The 17,865-nt window shown below is 53.5% G+C and overlaps 1 protein-coding gene across 2 annotated transcripts in view; it reads right to left on the reverse strand.

Moving 5' to 3' along the window:
• SAMD11 (sterile alpha motif domain containing 11) overlaps positions 1-17,865 on the reverse strand; it is a 102,457-nt gene that overhangs the window by 34,010 nt on the left and 50,582 nt on the right. For both annotated transcript variants that reach the window (XM_068658908.1, XM_068658907.1), the window contains exon 5: positions 6,920-7,044. In XM_068658908.1, coding sequence (XP_068515009.1) covers positions 6,920-7,044 — 125 coding nt within the window. The remainder of the gene's footprint in view (positions 1-6,919; positions 7,045-17,865) is intronic.

Consider the following 17,865-nt stretch of genomic DNA (forward strand, 5'->3'; position numbering starts at 1 on the left):
GGAGGTGGGAGCAGGGAGGAGGTTATTTTTGGAAGCAGGATAATCCTGCTCTTCCTAGAGCTGCAAGGAGAGGAAGAAAGTTGCTGCTGATTTCCGTTTCAAAGCCACCACGCGTGCCAACCTAAGGCTGGTGGCTGAGCCAGCACAGGCACCGTGTCCTGGCCGTGCCGGGCTGCCCGGAGCACACCAAGCACAGGAGACACCAAACTGCTTGCTCCAAGCACAGGGCACTGAACTACTTGATTTCCTTCTCCTCCTGCAGTGGCAAGGCCAAAAATCTACAACGACACCAGCAAAAGGCACTGCACTGACCTATGCAGGACACAGCAAAAGGGAACGCTCCCACGTCTGGCTTTCCCATTTTTCCTTCACCTCCCGAGCCCTCCATCTGGGTTACAGAAGGATGCTGGCTGCCTCCAACCGGGCTTCAGAAAAAAATAAAAATTAACTTAAATAGAGCACAAAGAAAGGGCAATCCTCCAGATCCCAGCCAAGAGGACAAATGGCACCGACAGAGCCCAGACCCTCACGTTGCCTAGGCGAACAACTGTCCTTCGTGGAAAAACATGCGAACAAGGGTGGCTGGGCTTACAACTCCCAGATGCCCTCTTGGTGCTGATTTTCTGCTCAATTTAAGGCAGCAATTCAATATAGGCTGCTGCTTTTTTTTTTGTTATTGTTTTGCTTTGTTAAATGAAAACATGCCTGCATCCTACCTCATTATCACACGCTCAGAAAACAGCCGTTCGCTGCGCCCCTGTCTCTAATCATTAGCTACGACATCCCTGATCCCAGTTCCTTCTCAGCCCCCATATATTAACTCCTCTCTAGCAGAGGGAAGTCCCAAGACCACTTTGGACCATGGGAAGCTGCCTGCAGATCACTCCTGAAATTTCTCCTTCTGTTAGCCAACAGAGCATCACGTGGAAAGATGAGACGGGAGCCTCACTGCAGGAGAACGAATAACCTTGGAGAGGGAGAGAGATCTCTTTCAGGATGTTTTTGAGACACACAAAAAAAAGTGTCGGGACTTGCTGTGCCCATGAAGCGCCCTCTCAGACCACGTTCAGACATCAAGCCGACCCCATGAGGGGCAGAAGGAGGAGAGGGGAGATCCGGCCACCTTCCTCCAGCACCAGCGAGCCTGATGCCTCCACTTCTACCCGTGCCAACGGCCCTCCTGCAAGTGGAAAGCCATGAAATCTGCAGCACAGAGGGGGTTTGGTGAGAAAGTGGAGAAATTAGGACATGAGGAGAAAGAGGGAAATGAGGTAGGGCCATGGGACCAGGAGCGCAAAACGCGTGCGCACCTCCTCAAGCGGCACGCACCCACGCAAGGGAGAGCCACGGGCGCCTGCCCCAGGAGCCCCACGAGGGCTCCTCCACCTTCTCCTGGCAGACTGCATTAGCCAAACGGGATAGAGGGGATTGGACTTGTTTACAGGCACACCGCGAGCTGCTTAAAGGGGCTCTAAATCCGTGTTTGATGTGCAAACCGCCAGCTTTGCCGCCGCGCCTTTGTCGAGCAGCCCCGGCTCTGCTCATCCCCGTGTGTGCCTCTCTCTCTCTCAATTAAGATTAAAAGCGCCTTGTGCCATCATCCGCTCTCAAGGTAAGCCCCTCTGTAGTGCCATCGCTGTACCCTGTCTGCTGCCTCGCCTTTATCTGATCCATTTGGAAACGACTTTTATATTCTCATTAGGCTCGCCGCCTGCCCTCCCCTCCCACGCGCGCTCCCCCGGAGGCATTTCAGCACACTTGCTCTACCTTTGCAGATGTTGCTAAGCCTCTTACTGAATCTCACCGAAGCAGGCTGTCTCCGCGTGTTCCCAAGGAAGTACAGCCCCCATTATAGGCACTTTTCCTTTCTTCCTCCATTTGGCATATTATATCCCCATCGTGACTGCAATTTAATTAGCACCAAGGAAAGCATCCTCCGGCATTTCCCGCTGCAGAGCACCTCCACGAGAGAAGGACCGAACAAAAAATCAGGGCTGCAGGGCCAAGAGAGGAGCGAGCACCAACCTCTCCCAGGTAAACAGCCCCAGGAGCTCTGGGAATGGCAAAAAAAAAACATTTTTCCAGGCAGGCTCCCTGCGTGTTCCCCTGCCCTCCCGCAGGCTGCCAGCCCCAGGGGAGCAGCTCGCCTCTCCTCTGCGCACAGGGGGCACCTCGCTGCCCTCCCCTCTCAGCAGCTGCATCAGCCAGCTCCAATTTTCAATAATAATACTGATTTTTATGAAGTCAGGTTCAGCTCAGAGGAGGAGATTAAACCCAGGAGCTGGGTGGAAGCCCAGTGTAGATATAAACTAGGCTTGAGAAGAGGAGCTGGGAATCACTGTGATCAGTGGAGATCTCTGGAGCTGGCAGAGAGGCAAACACCCTTCCCCTGCACCACATTCCCCGATCCTCCAAGAGCATTTACTCCAATCCATGCTGGAAGCAATGGACATTTGCACACCTGAAACTTGCACAACCCTTTGGTGAGCAGACGTTACCCGGAGACTGTAGGAAGCAGGGCTCCCAACCTGCAAGCACGAGCTCTTGCACTCCCAGCCACACAGAGAGGAAGAGAAAGCAGAAGCAGGAGAAAATTTACTTATTCTTAATTTAATTATTCTTACAAGTCTGAGAATTTACTATTCTTAAAAGCCTGACACTGCCAATGGTCAACCCAGATGAGACCAAGGGAAGGACGGTAGGAAAAGCAAGGTGCACGGTGGTGCAGACGGGTGAATTCCTAACCTAGGACTGAGATGGTTTTTTGGACTGAGATGTTTTTTTCCTCAGCCAGTTAAAAATTCAGAGTTACGAGCAGGGCAGCTCTTCCCCGAAACCCAGCACCCCCTGGGACCTAAGGAAATCCAAGTGCATCGGTGATAATAATTGTAATAAATCTGCAGTGCCGCAGAGCGGGCCCAACGCGCGCGGGTTTGCTCCGTGATTAAGAGATCGCTGCAACACCCCCAGGTCCCCGGTGGGCCCCGGGCGCTGAGATACGGCTCCCATGCATCAACCCCCTACGAATATCTCAATCATTACCGCAGCCGAGCGCGGCTCCGGAGCCGATCGATAGGGCAATTAGATTTTATCGGGACACGCCTCTCGGCCACCTACTTCTGCTGTCCTTGCAAAAGCCTCGCTCACCCCTCCTGGTGCCAGAGAAGCACTGGCTGGAGCAGATTCATGTGGTTTGGGTTTTTTTGTTTGTTTTTTGTAGGTTTTTGCTCTTGGTGTTCTTTATTTCCTTTGAAGGCCTGGTATCAGGGGATGCTTTGAACACGAGTGAGGCTTCCAGCTATTTCTATCCGGAGCTCTTCCTCCAGCACACACCCCAGCAAGGGGGAACACCCCCCTGAACCCAAAATCTCTCACCTGGGGAATCCCTAGGAGCATGCTTTAATCCACATTGTCCTGTTGTCGCAGGAACAACAACAGAGAGGTCTAGCAAAGAAGCCAGGGAGGACAAACCAGGGAACAGAGCTCTGCTGTTGGCTTTGCCACCTTGGGCAGATTTCCCTCTCCATGCCTGGGTTGACCCGTGCACCTCTACAACGTACCCTAAGACTGGTAGAAGGCGTTACGCATCTCGTCCAAAAAAAAATCCCCTCCCAGGTAACACAACCACCCTCCTTTCCCGTTATCTCTGTAGATTAGCAGTAATGGTCTTCTCATTTCTGATGGGCCATGTATTTTCCAAGCACCGTAGCTCCCAAATTTGGTAGGTGCTAACCTTGCCAGCATGTGACACCCACCACACTCACCTCAATCACACCGAAGTGATGCTCCGGGGAGCTCAGCCGTCTGTCTGTGCTGACTCCACAGTCCTCGTAGCTCTTTGGGCCTCTCATGACCCAAAATGCAGTGACTTCTTTCGTCCCAGCTGTCCTAAGCCTAAGACTGCACCTCCTCCGGGCTCCTTGTTGCAACCAGCCGGCGCCCACCACGAGGGGTTATCAGCCCCTCTTCTAGCCAGGGCCAAACCCTATCCAAGTCCTTCAGGACCCATTTATTTTGGAAGTTCTGCTTTCCCAAACTGAGCTGTTCAGTCTCTGTTCCCAAATTTAACCATCACCATTGATATACAGCGGCCTGGTTTCACTTAAGAATTATTCACAGACCTTCCGAGGACGTTAATATCAGTCCTACTCTTCCAACCACGGGCCTCTCATGTTCCAGCAATGTTCTCCTCAGTCCCTTTTGACCCAACCATCAGCCCAGCTCTGGCTTGAACCCTGACTCCAGACCTATCCCCCAGACCTCACCCGAGCCCTACAAACCATCCATTCCCAGCAGTTCCAGCCCCTTCCATCATTTCAAAGACCATTCAAGATCCAGTAACTATTCCAATTTTCCAGTCCACGTTCAAAACTATCGCACTGCCTCTACTCTTAGCCTTAACTATAAATCAAGCGACTCTCGCCGAATTAATCATAAACCAACCAACCCTGCCAACTTCAGCCCTCTTAGCCCCGGGGACCCTGCAATAAACAAATCTCTTGCAGCCGTGCTATCCCCGTTTCTCACTCCCCTGCTCATAGCCATAGCCAAAAAAGCCACAGACACTCACCCCTCGTCCTGAGCGTGCACAACCCTCGGTCCGAGCTGCAGCTCAGCCTCCAGAGCGCTCGGCCCCTGCTGGCTGGGACCATAAACGTTAGCATAACCCAGCAAACACTCGAGCATCCTATTCCAACTTACTTCTAGAGCAGCACAGCTCACGGTCACAAGTGATGCAGGAGTTTTTTCGGATGCGTTAGCATCGTTTCTTCAGCGCCGTCCATCTCCAAATGCTGCCCTGGGGGTGAGATTCTCAGTGCCTGTCCTCAGAGGCAGGCAGTGCAAACGGCAGGCAGCCGCGGGCACGTTTCTTTTTCCCCTTACTAAGAGGTTTAAACACCAGCCAGTCTTTGAGGCTAACCCAACATTAAGTCTCTTAAAATTATACACGCAGCAATTAGTTCCAGCGTTCTCCCCTCCCACTCACACCAGTACAAACAAACAGCACCGAGGCATAAATCCAGTAATCGGCGGCAGCTACAAACCCCCAGCACCGTTTTGTTTCTGGTCCCTTGGCTTCCAGCGGTGGTGGTGCAGGTACCAGAGCAGCACACCTAGACCCAGAGCTGGCAGCTTCTGGGGAGGTTTTGGCAAACGAGCCTCCCTTGCATCAAATAGGCATGGGGAACGAGCCATTGCCAGGCAGCAGGGACAAAGCAAGAGCTGAACCATCCCCGCGGAGATGGGACAAAGCCCCTCTCCCTTCGGATAGCCAACATCCCCACCATGCCCCCAGCTGCTCTTTTGCTGGTCGGCTCTCTTTAGACACACCAGATCTATCACGTCCTGAAAGGCTCTGTCACTTGCTTGGTGGCCTCTCGTGTGAACGAGCCCTCTGCTTTTTCATCGCTCAGCCTTTCCTTGGGATCAGAGCCAAGCGCCGCCGGCCCCACTGCCACAGCCCCTGCGTGGTGCCTGTGTTTCATATTTCTCACCGTTCCTTTCGGTTAGGAAGCTAACCGGAGAACCTCGGGCACGAATTCTAGCAAGTACAAACGAGGACCTCGCCATCTAATCTTTGCTCCTGTTTAACACTGACGGGAATGAAAAGTGCACTTTGCATTTCTGGAACGTTAAGGATCTCGGAGAATTTCAGCAGCGCTGATAAAGCCCAGCAGCCTCCCCGGGCAGCAAACATTATTAAAACCCATTTTAACACGCGAGGTCAGCTGAGACATCCAGACATGAGTAACGTTGTAGAGAACAACTTATCTCTCTGGCCAGCGTGCCTTTTGGAGCTGTGTAACGAAGAGAAAAGGGAGATTCAGCTGTGCAAGCGAGGAGGGGGAGCTGCTCGTGGCTGCCCTACAGCCAGCCCAAAGCCCCCAGCTCAGCCCTACACACACGTGGGACTCAATGCTCCCTGCAGAAGAGGTTGAAGCAGCCCAGGTGCCACTGCAGGCAGGAGGAAAGGGGCCAAGCCTCAGCAAAAGGCGAACCAGGTGCCTCCAGAGACCTTCCCAAAGTGCATTAGACGTGGCGCTCTTCCCTTCGGATCCTTGGTTACCTCACACGGTCAACAGAATGACTTAGAGGCAAGTAGGGACAAAACCACACAGAGATTTTCAGGGAAGGCCTAACATGAACACGCGCAGAGAGAGCCGGGTCTGATTTGGAAGCAGAGAGATTGCTTTTCCCTACAGAGAATAGAGAAGCCAGCATTACTCCCACTTTTTCCTCAACTTTTAATTATTCTCCAAAGCAAACCGTAGGCTCTGCAAGCAGCAAGCAGAGCTCTGCTTTGTTACCAGTGCCTCACTTGTTGGCTGATGCGCGTCCACCACCAAAGCATCCCCTTCCTGACATCCAGACGGGCACAGCACTTCTGCTTTCACCACGTCAAAGAAGTTCAACTTCCAAAAACAAAAAAAAAAGAAAAAAGAGAAAGAAAAAAGCCAGGTAGCAGTCCAAAACCAACCAAACACACACTCACAAAGGAGTTGGCAGGCACAGAGGCAGCATGGGGAACCTCTGATTAATGAAATTACAAATCAAACCGTGCTCTCTGCAAGGCCTTTCTGCTTCACTTGACACTAACCCTGGGGACATTTCACTTCTTTGCTGGCGCAAGCTCCTTTGCCAGTAGTTTAACACAGACCACTAGATTTGAGAATAAAGCAGGGCTGAGATCTCAAAAGACCGCACCACTTTAACACCAAGAAATCCTTCCCATGTTAATCTCCGGCCAGAATATTAAGAGACTTCACGTAGCTCACTCTGAAGTGTAACACGAAGAGCCACGGGGAAAAAAAAAAAAAAAGAAAAAAAAGAAATTGAAGAAATGCACAAAGGGAGGGGTGAAAGAGAAGGGAGGGAAGTCGCCGAGCCCCAGCCAGCAGGACCTGCTCCAGCCCCTTACCTGCTGCTCCCAAGCCAACGTCGATGCTGTTCCTCTTGAATTCACAGCGGCTCTGGGTCTCTGGCATAACGAGCTGACGGCTCTGATGCAGGTTGGAGATGATAGTGGAGAGGTCGTTATCACGGCTGCAACAGAGCAGAAAAGCACCAAGTTAAGGAAATCCTATTTGCCACCACGTAATTGATTTCTGTGTGCATGTGCGTACGCGTGCGCAAGCTGCTTTTGTTTGCCCCCGACATCGCCGCCTTGCAGGAAAGGTTCCCCCCCCGCCCGCCAGGCTCCAAGGTAACCTCCTCTACTTTTGGGGAGCGGAGAGCGAGCACGAAGCACTTCCCAAGCAGCCCTCTCATTTCCCATAAAGTGCTCGGCAGCTGCCAGAGCTCCTGATTTCAGTGCTGCCAGATATAACTTGCGTGGGCCAGAACTTACATCTCAGATGGAAAAACTGAAAGCGCACGAATTGGCAGATCTGTTCCCGAATTAATAGGAAACTTGAACTGAAATAACTGATAGTCTTCTATCAGCTGCCACCCCTCTGTTCTCAAAAAAGTAAGTTTTTCCATTCCATCACTGCTGGAACGCAAGCCTACTTTATTTACTTGAATAATTGTTTTTCTTCTTGGAGAGAAACCCACCGTGAACCTGGCCATCTGCATCACTCCGAGCCCACGGCTCAGATTTATTTACAAAACTAATTTTCAACTCTTCACTCCTGAAATAATTCTCCCTTCTTTCTGGGCTGAGAGCACACAGAGTGGTTCAGCATTACTGTGCCTGCTCTCAGGCTGCTGTCGAGTAGGCTACTTCAGTCTTTTTGCTTTTCTCCTTCTATGGAGAGGGAGAGCACAAGCGCAAAAAGACAGTCGCTGTAGCAGATACTGCAGTTCAGCTGGCAAATGCTTTGGCTTGCAAAGCTCTTGCAAAATATTTCTCAATAAACGATGCACAAACACTGAAGAGGAAGAACAAGCAAAAAAAAAAAAAAAAACAAACAACCCTATACGTGACACTAAATGGAAACGCTGGATCATCTCCCTCCTTTTTGGGTTGCGTCTACGTTAAAGCACCCGTCCTTCCAGCACGAGGTGCTTGCTCCGAGCGAGACGTGGCTCTTTTCCTTCCTCCCCCCTTCCTAAAAGGAAGGCGAGGGGCAGAGGAAGCAGAGACACTTACAAAACCCCGCGGGACAGCAGCAGAGCCGTGCCCCCGTGCCCGTTGCCCTCCCGGCCCCTACTCACAGGAGGAGCGCGCCCGCTCGCTGCCGCTGCCACAGGCAGCACATGGCCACCAGCTCCCTGCCGCAGAAAGTGTCCTCACCTGGGACCCGCGGGACAGCACGGAGGGTGCATTATCTGCAGAACCACCCCGCGATCCTCTTCCCTTAAATACATCCCCCTCCTCTCCCCCCCCCCCACCTCCTCCCCACCTGCCAGCGGCTCTGGGCACCAGCCCCGGATCTGCTCAGATGCTCCGGGGAGCCCAGCCCCGGTGCAGAAGCAGGGGCTAATCTGTCGTCTAGCTCCCCGCTAATCAGATAAGTTTATGACAGAAAGTCTTTAGACAGAGGTACTTTCAGCGGGCGTCTGGCTCCAGATTTTCGCGAGAGGCAGCAGACACGACCGGGCTCCCGTTGCAGCAGCCGCTGCCCCGCTCCCCGCTGCTCCCCCCGCGGCCCCAGCACCGGGGCTGGATGCTCAAATCCCAAAGCCTTTGAGCACCCACTGCATCTTCCTCCGCTAAACCAGTTCAGATTCCTCCTTATGCAAGCAGAAGGCTAATTACTTAAGCAAGCCCACAGGTGAGTGGGAAGCCCGTTTCTCCTGCGCCAAGCAGTTTTGGGTCTTATCCTCTTTTAGCTGCCACCTTTAAGATGCATTATGCAAATATTTGGGTGTCTTAAGTCATTTATGGGATTAATGTGAAGTGATTATCAGTTCTTTTTAATCATGCCAATCAATAACTGGATGTCAGGGACAGAGGACAAATGCAGATAAACGCTGCCATCAGCACTCCGCTCGGGAAAGGGCGGAGGAGATGAGCCAGAAGTGCAGAGGGAGAAGGCAGGGAGTAGGAAGAGAAAAATGGGATAATTACATCTTTGCATTTGCAGAGTGCCTTGCATCCCAAACGAGCCCAAAGCCCCTCTCACACGTAAACACGGCAAGAGAGCTATGAAAAGGAATTGGGTTTTTATCCACCACTAAAGCGCAGCTGCCTCTCTTTCTGGAAAAGGGCACGGCGACTCCCGAACGCGGCTCAACCCGACGCAGCCGCTGGAAACCAGAACGGGTACTTTCCTTCCAAAAAGAAATTGACGTTTTCAGATCTTCCATGACCTTGAATTTAAGATTGTCATGGTATCAAAAGGCGTGTTTGCGAGTCCGAACTCCAGGCAGGCTCAGGAACCCAAGCAGGCTTTGAACCCGGCTCAGCCTCCCCACGCAGCCAGGCAGGAGCCCAGGAATCACAACCTTGCTGGGACACCTTTGCAGAAGGCAAAGCGAGCACCAAGGTGACATTGAGAGGAAAGGGGAGAAGGACTGCAGCTCGGGCAGCTTTTAACACATCAGCCTGTCCCCAGGAGCTGTTCCTCTGCCTCGCCGTGCGGGAGGCTTGAAGCTGGGGCTGCCTTTTTGTTCTGGGCTTCTTCCACAGCCGGCACGACGGGAGGCAGCTCGGAGCTGGGGCTCAGTCTTAGCAGGAGAAAAGAAACACCGAGGGGTGGCTGGATCAGCTCATGAAAAATTGAAATACCTTGCTGCTTAGGTCAAGATTTTAAGCATTTTTTTTTTTAATATTGCAGACCCAGCTGGCTCCACGCAGCTGCAGTCAGACCCCAGTGACCGTGTGGGCTCTCCAACAAGGGATGTTCTTGGGGAAGGCTCTGCTTGGACCCCAGGGGCTTCTGCCACCATGCTGGGGGCACAAAATCAAACCAGCTTCAGCCCTGCAGGCAGCAGCTCTGCCACCTCCACCTTACCTAGACCTGCTCAAGGCAGCAAACCGGCCTCGTTTTCAGCAGAGACCCTCCTGAGCCTCTAAAGGGCGAAGCCCAACTGGCTGCTTTTCATCCCAATGCCATTGAAAAACACAACTAGTCAAAGTTTAATTTTTTAACAGAACCTCAGGTCTCCCCTTAGCCAGGAGGTAGGGCTCTGCCCAGCCACCAGCCAGTCTCAGAAGTCACCTTGCTTCTGCACGCTCACCACCTTGGACTCCAACGCTGCAACTGCCTTTGCACCTTCACTGCCTCACCCCCTGCCTTGTCCACCTGCCATCCAACTCCTAGAAACATCCTAGCGTGTTTCTCAACAGAAAACAGTTTCTGGAAAGATTCAAGCCAGCACCTACCTTTCCCGAAGGCAAACCATGCGCTGCCCCAGCAAGCACCGCTGCAAAACGAGGGGCAGCTGGGCAGCTCTCAGCTTCCAGGTGGTCGATGATGGCCCTGCATCAATTCCCTTTGACCACCTGGTCCCTGATTCCTCACCCCCACTCCTGCTGGATTTTTGTGCCCGCATCCCATGCAAAAAGCCCCCCCTGTCTGAGCCCATCTCAAGGATGAGCTCAGGTTTTGGGGCTGCCTCAACAGCTGGCGCGGCACAGAAGTGATGCCCTCACCCAGGACGCAGGGTGCTTGGTTTGCTCTCATGGCACAAGAAATGTTTTCAAAAAGGCCAGTTGTTCCTCTTCTTTACACACCCCCTAAATTGCTCCCCTTTATCCCAGTGTACACAGAATGGGAAACAAACTCCTGGGCTCAGGGATCCAGCAGCAGAGGCAACGCAGGACTGAAGAGTGCTCCCCCGGTGGGAACACAACAAGAAAAATGGGATACCGAGATGCAGAATTCAGATGCTTCAGGAATACCAGCATTCACCTGGGTGCTTGCACCACAAATTAATGCAGCTGAAGACGAGGCTTGAGGCTTCCTGGAAGGAAAAACCCAACAGGGGTGCGAGAGCATCGCCTCTGCAGCCCTCAAGAGCACAACTCTTGCCTGACCCCAGAGGGAAGGAGCCTGCCCCGGGGGGACTGGAGAGGGCAGGTCCTGCCACGAGGAGGACAGGAGGATTTCCCCCTCCGTGTGCTGAAGGGAGCAATTCCTCCCAGGTGCTCACTTGCAGCCCCAGCAGGGCACAGGCACGCTCTGCTCTTCCTTTGTCTCGTCTCCGCGTCGCTGCCGGGTGCCTGTTAATGCAGGCACCCCCCCCCCACGCACAAACACACATGCACACACAATCAGATTAAAGGTCTGATCCCTTCCAGTAGCATAATATTATATTTTAAAAACCGGATTAGAGAAGGGGGCTTGAGCAAGATACAGATCTCCTGAAAGGTCAAGGAGGAGACAAATAGCCTTCTGGAGGGCTGCAGGTTGCCATGGCAATGCTCAGTTTGCATGGGGTTTTGGTAATTAATGGTTTGGGGGCCCCCACTAACACAGGTGTGTTTCACATGGTGTGAGGGATGGCTGCTCGGGCAGTTCCACCTCCCAGGAGCAAGTTGTGCTCTTGCAGTAAAACGAAGGATGGAAAAGGGAGCACTTAGTGCCAGGGACTGCAGCAGGCTCCGGGTGTGTTTCTGACAGGGAAGCAGCTCGGTGTTACTGCCATAACCTCCCTTAAGACCTTTATTCTGGCATCTGGCCCAGGGTGACCAAAGCTCTGGTCAAAAGATGTGCTTTTTGGGTATTTCTGCTGTTTTGGTGGACCAAGTTCTATGAAGAGCTCGCGGCACAAGCACACTTGGGTGGCAATTTCAAATCCCGTGCAGCTCGATCCCGAACACCAAGCCTCGGCCAGACCTGTATCTGAACAGGGCATCTAAACGTGCCTGGTGAAGCTGAACTCCTTTTGTCGCTTTCAATTACAGCTGACGTGCTGCTGCTCCTTCTCCGAATCCCCCAGCCTGGGTTTGTGACATCAAACTTGGCAGCGGCGGGGAGCAGTAAACGTCCAAAAAGGATGAGGATTTTGTGTGGCGAACTAGAAATGGATGCTGACGAAGGAGTGACCCTGTCTTCACTAAGATGTCCCTCCTGATAAATAAAGGAAGGGTAGCAGCTGCCTAACAGCGCTGAGGACTTCCCTCAAGGCCAACTCTGAAGCTTTGAGAAGTGCTGCAAGAGGCACAGATCTCACGGGCGCAAAGCTGGCGGTGGCACCGTGTGAGTGCTTCTTGATTACCGTGCTCCACGAAGCCTCGGAGAGGTAACCAGCCCACCGCCGTGCCAGATGTCTGTCCTGCCTCTGCCTTGCCCAGCTCTCCCCCGAAAAGAACAGCTGAGGCTGCTGCAGGCTGCGTGCCATCCACCAGGACCCCCCCGCTGCCACCGGGCTCTGCCTCGCTGCCAAAAGCAACAGTTGGAGAAGTGGCTGGATATTATTATGGCTTGGGCAGTTTTCAAGTCCTAATGAAGCCAAGGCGCAGGAGCAACAGATCCACTTACCGGGAACACGGGAAAGCTGTGAGAAAGGTTTTGGCTAAGCCACGAGGTGCAGAGCAGCTCACCAGCACCCTGCAACCCAAGCTGTGCATGGTGCAAGCAGCAGCCACGTAGCTTAAAAGGCTGAGACCAAATGGCTCCTGGATTTTACCTGGATATGGCACGAGATGGAAGCTGCTCTCTAGGAGAACGGCCACCCGACCTCTGAGGGTGTTTCTAAAAACATTTTACCAATGACCTGTTGCACAAAATGAGAGAAGGGCAGGGGAGTGCATGTGCAGCAAGGGCTGTATGATGCCAGTTCCATGCCAGGCATGGGAAAAAACAACAAAAACCTTCCTCTCCCCAAACCTCGCACCCAAATCCAGTGAGCACTGGTGCAGGACACACATCAGGGCTGACAGTCGAAAATTCCTGTCGCTCCCTGGTGCTCTGACACAAGCAGCCCCCTCTGCAACGCAGCAGAGAGCCGGACTAATCACTAATGGCTGCAAAAATTACCACTGGAGGAAAAAAAAAAAGAAAAAAGCCACGTTGCTAATGGTCTCTCGGAACGCTCTGACTGCTGCACTGTCTGTGTTTAATGGCACCGGCTGCTCCTCTGTCTCCCCGGCGCTGGTGGCTCTGATGAGCCTCTCCCTGTGCCGGCAGCGTAATGCTCCACCAAAGCCACGCGATGGCTGCAGGAAAAAGCACCCCAGAGGATGGACAGACACATCAACAGCTGGGGGAAACGTCACCCCGACAGGAGCTGTCTGCTTGGGACAGGATGCCACAGAAACCCATGGGCTCATCTGCATTTTTGGCAGCGTCACCCTGTCCGGCTGCTGAGCCCCAATACCTGCCCGAGGAGGAGTCCCTCACCGGGACTGCCACCGAATTGGCAAATTTGCTGAGTGTGGCCGTCCCTTGGGACAGCCAAAATGAATTAGGAGGAGGCTGTGGTGGCCAGACGAGCAGCCATCCCGTGGGGCTGACTTGTGGGAACAACAGGGCTGCTTCTGAGCAGCGTCTGCAGCAGGAGCCCCTGAGCAGCGGCGCCTGCAGCTCTTGCTCCAAGACCCCTTTTGGAGTGCGTCACGGAGGGGAGCAGACCAGGACGGAGCAGGCACCTCCACCTCTTGTCCCCTCGAGGCAGGGTAAGCAGGGAGCTGCTGAGGAACGCCCGGGTTGCCCAGCCCCAGGGGACACCCGAACGGAGACACCACCACCCCAAAACGCTCACCAGGGTGGTGGCAGCTTCCGCTGATCATTAAGCCAAGGCGGATTCAGGCTGGGAGCGATGCCTTTTAAATGTGTTTCATTTACAGACATTAGCAGCGACTGCATCTTTAACAAGGAGAAGGACGAGGAGACTAATGGATGGAGACAATTAACCAAAATATAAATCAGTGTCAGAGGCTCTGCAGCTAGCAGAGGCAGCCAGGCGCCCGCAGGGTCTGGCGATTCTCGCAACGCGCTGCTCCAAGCGACGGCAAAGAGTGACTGCACGGAGGGGGAGGGCGAGGGGAAGAGGAAAATTTGGTCGAAAATCAGATCCTTTTGAGCAACGGCTGCCTCCCGGTTTGCCGCAGCCCTCTCCAAACGAAGGAGGCAGCAGGAACCTCACTCCAAGTGCCTTGGTGCCCCGTTTTCCTCGCAGGGTGGGCCAGGATAAGCCCCGTGGGCCTTTTGGAGATCGCCCACCAGCAGCCCGATCACCAACACCAGACCAGAAGAAGAGCACCAACAACTGCAGGGAGGGAATTTCTTTCCCCTGCGGTGCAGCACTGCTCAGCCCTGCCCCAGGAAGGCTGCTCCAGCGGTTAGGATATTTAGCACGCATTTGAGGCTCAAGCTGTCGCTTCTCTTCTGCTCCAATTTGCTGCCGGGCACGTCGCGGGGACGCACGTGGGCACGGAGAGAGTGGGAGGCAGCAGACACCAAGAGGCAACCCGGCACTACAGCAACAGGAGCTGCAGAGAGAGCTGAGATAAAACGAGGGAGGGATGCTCTCGGCAGACAGATTTCCGAGATCCAAAAGCGGCGAGGCGCTGTGTGAGGAAATGGCAAAGGAACCTAGCACGGGATCAGCCCGGATCAGTCTTTCGCTAATATTTAATCAACCCAAAGGCAAGCTGTGAAAACCCGGTCAAAAACGCACGGGTGTCTTTGAAGGGATGCAAAGTAGGAGACTGATGCCAGGTTTGGAAGAGAAGAGAGGCTCAGAAAAGTAGCGCGGGAGGAAATAAAACTGAAAAATATTTATTTTTAAATATGTTTCACCGGCTCTCCATCCCCTTAACGATCACTCAGTAACTGCAGGGATTATATTAAATTTTACTGATCAATACCGTTGCCATAAAACTGTCCCGACCCTCTGCCCCTCCCTCCAATAAAGAAAAAAAAAATCCAATATGCAAAAGGAGGGATGGCAGGGGGAGAGACGCGAGGACGTTGATTGAGGCAGGGGGAGCTGGGGTGGGCGCACTGAGCGCCTCCACGCAGCCCCCCCCGGCTCAGCAGGGGCACACAGGGTGTTCCTTCCCCTTTTTCCTCTGGATTTGTGTCTGGTTCAGGGACCTATTTCAGCAGTCTCCCTGGCTTGGGTACCAGAGCCACACGCTGTTTGACACCTCCCTGCATCACAGACACCCACTCGAGCCAAGCCAAGTCCCTCGCCAGCACAACGCGAGTTTGCAGCTCCAAGGAAAAAAACAGAATTACCAGCACATGCAGCAACCACAGCGATTTTTCCCCTTCTCCACCACCCTCCCCTCCTCTCCAGCCCCCCAGAAGACAAGATCCTGGTTCGGGGATGGGACAGGAGCGCTGCCAGAGGTGGCCAGCACCCAGCCGAGCCGACAGGGTGGCCCGAAGCGCAGCCCACGCCCGGGGACGGGACGAGCATGTAAATGAGCCCGTGCCTGCGCGAGGGGAATAATGAGCTTTTTATGGAAGCCATTAAAAGGAAAACCCAGATTGGTCTATAAATACTGTTGCATCATTACAGCAGCGAGAAACAACCTTATGTAACAGCACGGCCACGCAATGGCAGGGCTGGGGGGAAATTACCACGCAGAGGCTCCTGCTTTTTTTTTGGTTAGCATTTTTTAAAACCCACAACAAAACTGATTTCTGATTTCCAAAGCAACAAATACACTCCAAAAAAATATAATAAAATCACCTCCTACCTCCCTACCGTGTGCGGGTGGACCTGGGGCTCGCTGGAAGGACAGAGGTGACCTGGGGACTGCCAGCACCGTGCTGCCGCTGGAGAAATACCTGACTGCAGCTCCCCCCTAAAATGCCACCAGCATCACTCCCTTCCCCTCAACATCCAGCCTCTGAGGGCTGTTTCAGCACAGATTCATTGAGTTTAAGCCCCAGAAGGGACTGCTCTATCTGGCACATCCGACCTCCTGCACAGAACCTGCCAGCAAGGCTCACCCCGTAAGAGGGTAATAAAAAACCAGGTGCCCAGGTAAGAGGTAATAAAAAAAAATCTCTGCCCCCCAGGAAGCAAAGAGAAAGCCTCCGCCTCCAAACCCCAGGCACACTCTGGATTCACAAGATAAAATGAATCCTCGCAGCATTAACTAGTGAGAGGGGGAAAAAAAATCAAGAGCATTTTGCAGGGTGACCGCTGTGACTCCCCGCTACCCGCACGGCACCGGAGCAGTGCAGGCGTCACCGTTTTCTCACCCAGCAGGGCTGGGAGTCGCCTCGGGCTGTGAAATTCAGCACGAAGACTTTCTCCTCGGCATCCCTCACCCGTGCCCCAGCGTGGCCTTTGAGTGCCAGCGGGCCGCGCGCGGCCAGGCAAGGTCAGCGCCTCCGACAGCTCCGGGCGCTAAGCCCAGGGTGCCTGAGTCAGCAGGAGCAGGGGAGGGCTGGGGATCGGGGAAAGCTGGCGGCTCAGACCGACCGGGGGCTCCCCCCCTCCCCTCTCCCCGCTTATCACCTTGTGCACAGCACAAAACACCCGGCAGCAGCCCCCTAATCGCGCGGCGCGCAGCCAATACCTTCCCTCGCGGGTCGACGCCGGACACGACAGCCAGAGCAGGATAAGACCTCAAAGCTGGGCACAGGAGGATTTGGGTCAAGGATTTGAAGGCTGCGATCAGGCGACTAATAAAGAAGTGGCTGGGGCGGGGAAGGGGGGGAGCAGTGGAGTTTTGTTTCTCGGATGAACAATAGGCAGCGTGACCCGTGTCACTTTTCCAGCAGAGATGGGCAGATAAGCCCCAGGCGGGGAAGCTGGATGCGAGCAGGCTGCCTGCCTCCTGCAGACCTCTCCGTGCCACCCCTGCCCCCGTGCAAGGTGCCAAGAGGCTGGGAGGCGAGCTTGTGATGTGCTTTCTGCTTCCCTCTCCCGAATTCTCGAGCACTTCTCCATCTTCTCCTTTTGCTCCAAAACCCCAGACCCGGCGACACATTGGCAGCCAGAAATGTGTCCAACAGCACCCGCATGTGCAGAACCCAACGGGGCTGTCCATGAAACCAGCTCGGTGCCCGCTGAAGGTGATGGAAAGTCTTCCCCTACATCCACAGCCTCAAAAGCACCGTGTACCCCAGGAGAATTTTGCATCCTAGGCTGAAAACAGAGGCACGATTTCCAAAAAGCAAAGCTGAGGGAACGGTTGCCTTGCTTTCCATGGCCTCCTTGGTTATATTTTTATTGCTCACTCTTCTGGTTGCCTCCTAACACTTCATCATTGATTAAAAAAATAAATAAATAAATAAAAGAACACCTCTCAATCACTCTCTGTCCTTCTTAGACATCAGTCTTACCAGACCTTCACGCATTTACCAGCATCCTGCTTCTCGCACACCTCCTTCTGCTGAGATGCCACCCATGGGGCATGGGCAAGAAGGAAAGGGGAAAGGCAAGAGGAAAGCGAGCAAGTTTTACAAACTCAAGGGAGCTGAGACACCTGCAAGCCCCAACCCCAAGTGATACAGGCCTAATGCTCCCTGCAGACTTATCTTGGAAAAAAAAAAAGTCATCTTGCAATGTCCTGAGCAAAACGCCCATAAAATTTCATTAATGTTCATGACAGTTCATAAAAATGATCAGTGGAGCTGGCAACTCCAAAATGAGGTGGAAATAAGTTTAAAGATGTTTTTATTGTAATCCTGCTTCGTCATTCAGCTCGCCGCAAGCCCATAAATAAAAGGAAGATGGAACTACACGCTGGTGCTGGACTGGAGATGGTGACGAGATAAAGCACCACGGAGACACAAAGGCAGTGACCGATGGCACCTGACTCTGACGGACGGTTTGACTTGTGCCCATCTGGGAAGGTGCCACAAAAGCACCGAGCAAAGGGGATTCCCACCCAACATTTTAGCCTGGGATTTCCCTTCCTGCCTGCAGTAATGCCTAAGATCCTAAACCTCCCATGCTGGATCTCCAAACGCGTCCCGTAAGCAGCACTTCCGAAATCCCAGCTCCTTGCCAGACCCCAGTCCCACCCAGCCGCTCCAGCTGCCTGCATGCAAGTGCAGGGAAGGG

This window comes from Anas acuta, chromosome 22, assembly GCF_963932015.1.
Source record: "Anas acuta chromosome 22, bAnaAcu1.1, whole genome shotgun sequence".
Taxonomy (NCBI): domain Eukaryota; kingdom Metazoa; phylum Chordata; class Aves; order Anseriformes; family Anatidae; genus Anas; species Anas acuta.